Below are 5002 nucleotides of genomic sequence, written 5' to 3'. Positions count from 1 at the left end.
TATTTCTGTTTGCATTGTCTGCTTTGCTTTGTGCATCTAAACCAGGAGTCTCTAACTGTAGTCGGATGGCCGGATGTGTCAATGCTTCAACGTGCTTGAATCAAATCAGTAGGTCGTTGGAAGGCCTTTGTTGAACTTAATCGCAGGCTGAGGAGGTAATTATCTGACTGATAAACAGCCTCCATATAAAACATTCCCCCTTTTACCAGTAGTTATGCATATTTAATCATTAGCAGGCAAACATTAGTGTGATACATAGTGAAATAAATTCTTAGTTTTGTTTATCACCAACTGGTTTTACTTATAATCAGTGATTTAAGTCTTAACTTTGATGTTGGTTATTATGAAATCTTAACCCTGACAAACATACAGGAATCTCTTTGCTTCTTTTGTCTGGTAAAATTTTTCAATGGACATGAAAGCAAATATTCTTTTCATATATAATGAGAGTAACTGGTTTATGAACATGTAAAAACTACTTTCTCTGAATCTAAAGCAAAATTATATTTGAACTGCCTGAAGAACATCTGGTTTACTCGCTCTTCCCTGCAGGAAATGATCTTATGCCATCGAGCAAAGATCTGATCTGTGGTCAGTTTCATGTGTTCACATTCAGTAGATCTCAGCCTGGCTCATTTTGGTGCATTCTTGTCCAACACTCCCATCTTGTGCTGTAAACTTTTACCACAGGTTTTTACTGACTGATAAAAAAGTGAGAAGTACATCAAATAAATGTCTTCATTTTCATTCACACAGTAAACCGCAGCCTAAGATTGTGTCACTGCTCCCTCTAGTGTGCTTTTGAGGAATTGCTTTCCTTGGGTTGGTTAAAAGTTCCTCATGATTATGAAACTATTTCAAGATATTGAGAAAGACCATTTTTTACCACCAGCATTGAAAAAATAAGGAAAGAGGTTTTGAATCTATATATATAGTAATAATAAACATAAACCATTGCTTAAATATGTCCTTAATTAAAATAGTAAAATAGGTACATGTGTATTAATGCTTATGGTAATTAAACAGTTTTGCTAGAAAACATGCTTATTTTATAGGCCAAAAGCATCTGTGAGTATTTTTCTATTTCTTCAGTGAATTTGGGTTGCTGAATTTATTACAAAGTCATTCCACTGAACCCTTACTGATCTGAGTCAGTGTGTGTGGGACCATCGCTTTTTTCAATATCATAGATCAGAAATTACCTTTCTGTAACGATAAAATGTTGGGATGTTTTTCATGAGCCACAGTGGCAGTTTAATTAATTTTGACCAGAAACTACGTGACAGGAATAATTAAATAACTAACCATATAAATATAATGTAGTAACACAATTTAATTTATGAATTCAAGATTTAAATATAAATTTATACATCTAACTAATATAGAATTTTCAAAAATTATTATTATTATATGAAAGTCAGTCTTATTTGCAGTAATCAACTGATATAATTTCAGTTAAATTTAATTAGAAATGTATTCAAACCTGGTTTCCTTTAAACGTACAGCACTTTATAAAACTCTGTTATATATTTCATTCTGAAATCCTCTGCCAAACATCTATTTTTGACATTCCTCTGATGTATGCAACATCTCCAGGATCTCATGCAACAAAGCTGCTGTACAGCCTGAAGGAAACCTCAAACCCTGTGAGGAAAACACATTTTTGATCCCCTGCAGATTCTGTATGTTCGCTCACTTACAAACAAAGCTTTATCATTTTTATAATTATTTTATTTTGATAAAAAAGTCCTAAAAATTATAAATTATATATATATATATATATATATATATATATATCTTTTCAGTTTGAGCTGGTGGTGCTATAATGTAATTACACAGGGGGACCAACAACTTCGTCCAAGTCTTTATTTTATTTGAAGAACTTGAGATTCTAGATTAAAAAAGAAAACAAAAACATATTTTAGAAAATTCAGTTTTTGCTCTTTGACAGTTGTGAGGTGGTAGAAAATGTTTTTAAAAAGTCAACCAATTCTCTTAATTTTCTTCAAATTTAGCCAGATGTTTAAAAACAGATTAATAACTTTAAATAAATAAAAACCTAATAGTAAAAAATGTTTATTTATGCAGCAGAAATGTGACTTGCTTGATAAAGAATTTAGACAATAGCTTCTAATTACCACTAGAGGGAGCTGTAGCTTTGTTAACGGCAAGTAGAGTAAAGGTAAGAAGTAGGTCATCGTGTTCATGTTTTCAGTGACATTTTTTTTGTCTTTTTTATAGGTTTGTAAGCGTGTAAAAATAGTATGAGCATAAAATCTGCTCTTCTGTGTAATTATTCAGAGGTCACACTGAGGTTAGAGCCTCGACTTTCAAATTCAGTTGTTTTCAAAGTCAGATCATTCTCTGGAGCGGATCATGCTGCTAAGATCTTGAGATCTATTAGAAATCTCACATGTAGTGATAATTTATAAGACTATATGCACAAAACTTTGCACAAATAATTTTTAAAATAAAACTTTAAGCATTCACTGCAAGAAATAAAGTTCTCACCACACTTTTTTTTTCTTTTTTGATTGAAACCTGTTTTACACCTGCAAGGTCACACAAGGGGACACTTTTTTCTTTTTTTGCTATTTTGTGGCGTAAGGAGCTATCTCGTCATCTTCACCACGTTAGAAGCTGCTGACGCTGGCCGTTACTCCTTCAATGGAAAAATAAAAAGCATTCACAGGAAACTCCCTTTGCTTGATTTCCAACCACCCGACCTCAAGATTCATCTGAACACATCCTGTTATATCAGCCCTTCGTTGTCATTCAAGGCCCAGAAGTCACATCAGCGTCACTGGAATCTACTAAAGAGACGACTCATTCATTTTTTAAACGCTTAAATACGCCACACAAACTGTTTCACATCATTTTTTTTTTTATTTCATAACATAGATACAAATTAAACTTTAAAATAAAGAGTTTATGAAACTCACAGCAGGTTGTCTGTAGAAATAAGACAATCCCTACAAACGTTTATAATAAACTCTAGTATAGAGTTTAGAATATATCAGCTAAAAGTCCCGTTAAAAAATAAAAACAACAAAAAAAAACATCCAAAATGACTCACATCTTACAAACCCACAGCAGATATGTACACATGCTTTAACAGACAAACAGTCTGTTTTAGGGGTTGGGGGGGGGAGGGTCTTAAGTGAGGTGAGGTCTTGGTGCAGATCATTTCAGATGGTAAGTGATGTTTGGAATGCATTAAAAATGTAAAAAAAAAAAAAAGAAAAAAAGGATAAATATTTCACTTCTTCTAAAAGAAACTGCATTTATGAAGGGAAGACATAAACATCGCTTTCAGTTTCCAATTCCTCTGCTTTGGTGTGTTGATTTTGTCTGTCCAGGAGCCAAAGAATGAGTCTCTGTTTTCTCGCTCATGCACTGCTGCTGTTGATCCCCACTCATCCCAGAAACAGTTCAATGTTTTCTTCTTTCCTCTGTCTTTAAACCCTCCGCCTCCTCTTCTGTCTTCTCCCTCTTTTCCAAATACCTATCCCCCCCCTTTCCTTCTTCTTTCTTTCTTTCTTATTTTTTTTGCCCCTCTTGTCCTCTTGCCCGGAGTGAAGTGGAGACATGTGTTTCCCTGCACCTGCATGGAGAGAAAGGAAGAAAAGTGAAGTCAGATCTCTGCCTCCCACCCTCTCTCCCTCCCTCCCTGCAGAGCGGAGCAGACAGACTGGCGCCTAGCATGGAACTTTCATTAACCCCAGGCAGATAGCAATGAATCCGCTCCACGTTCACTGGCCTGTTTAATTGGCTGCACATTGAATGTTCTTTTAGCACACAGTTCGTTTAAAAACACAACTCGTGCTCCCATACGACGGATTTATTTAAAACACGTTTCTTTACGGAGGTGTATGATGCGTACCAGTATTGTTCCATCCACATCCTAATGGCACAATCGTTCTTCTTCTTTGGAGAAATTGCGAGTGATGTCCGCAGCCTGAATGAGAAGCAGAAAGAAAACAAAGAGTTTTAGCAGCTGGCAGCATGTGACAAACTGATACAAGAATAGCTTAGATGTCAGCGATGAGGTGTAATCACAAAAGATCACTATCGGCCTCTGGACCACAAACAGTTTAAAATAGAACAGAAGCAGAGAAAAGCTCCGTCCTGTGCAAACAGAGGCTTAAGATCCACACTGAGACTCCATGTGCGTTTTGTTGGGGATGTTGCATGAGAAGCACCAGCCCACCCTGCAGCCCCCCACCTCCTCCATCTAACCCTCACCTTTATGGATAAAACCATCTCCGGCGCAGACGCGTCCTCCGCCTCCAGCGCGATCTGCAGGTCGAAGATGTAGTCGATGACGTGCTGGAGGATCTCCACCTGGCTCACCGACTTGTTCTGCGGGATGCACACCAGCTCCTTCAGCTTGGAGTAGCAGTCGTTCATGTCGCACAGCGCGCTCACAGACTCATCCACGCACGGGTGTTTATTCCGGCCGATGGCCAGGCTCTGCTCCGAGATGCAGCACACGGCCTTGTAGCAGCTCCTCACCGAGCGGACGGGACTGATGGCCTTCATGCTGGGACGATAAAGCGATGGGGAGACGCCGCGGCTGGTTGTCCTCGCTGTGAGTTTCGGGTACTTTCCTTCGGGTTCGCGTTCAGATCGGCTACAGAGATGTGACAGCGGCGTACTGTAACGTTTTTATACGTCGCGGACGCCTACGTACCGCCCACTTTTCGCATGGCGTTGTGATTGGCGAGCGCGAAAAAGAGGTGCGCGCTGATTGGTTGAACGTACCTAGTGGCTGGAGTAGCAGGAATGAGGAAATTTGGATGAGATGCCTGAAGGGGTTTGTCACTCTGTGTGTTAGCGATCTTCTTCAGGTGCTTTCTTTATTTGATATGGATAAAATTACAAAGTAAATAACACGATCCCCTGCTTCTGACTAGTTTCAACAAATGTAGTGCTGCCTGAAGGTTTACTGCATGTTTAGATAGATAGATAGATAGATAGATAGATAGATAGATAGATAGAT

At 38.2% G+C, this 5002-nt stretch overlaps 1 protein-coding gene across 1 annotated transcript; it reads right to left on the bottom strand.

Annotated features, from left to right (window-relative positions):
- Positions 1 to 2866: 2866 nt before the first annotated feature.
- On the bottom strand, positions 2867 to 4662 carry id3 (inhibitor of DNA binding 3). Its single transcript, XM_008399959.3, has 3 exons — positions 4246 to 4662; positions 3884 to 3958; positions 2867 to 3604 (listed from the first exon to the last, which is right to left on the bottom strand). The coding sequence occupies exons 1-2, from the start codon at positions 4540 to 4542 to the stop codon at positions 3905 to 3907; spliced, it is 351 nt and encodes a 116-aa protein (XP_008398181.1). The 5' UTR covers positions 4543 to 4662; the 3' UTR covers positions 2867 to 3604; positions 3884 to 3904.
- Positions 4663 to 5002: the final 340 nt, after the last annotated feature.

Source organism: Poecilia reticulata, chromosome 22 (assembly GCF_904066995.2).
Source record: "Poecilia reticulata chromosome 22, P_reticulata-male-v2, whole genome shotgun sequence".
Lineage (NCBI taxonomy): Eukaryota > Metazoa > Chordata > Actinopteri > Cyprinodontiformes > Poeciliidae > Poecilia > Poecilia reticulata.
The sequence above is the reverse complement of the archived record's forward strand: the minus strand, read 5'-3'. Positions and strand labels throughout refer to the sequence as shown.

What these genes read in the sequence shown, in the direction of transcription:
- id3 (XM_008399959.3), bottom strand. Translation starts at nt 4,542, where the DNA reads ATGAAGGCCATCAGTCCCGTCCGCTCGGTGAGGAGCTGCTACAAGGCC. An exon ending in AGATGGTTTTATCCATAAAG is followed by an intron (nt 3,959 to 4,245) that starts GTGAGGGTTAGA and finishes CTTCTCATTCAG; the next exon opens with GCTGCGGACATCACTCGCAA.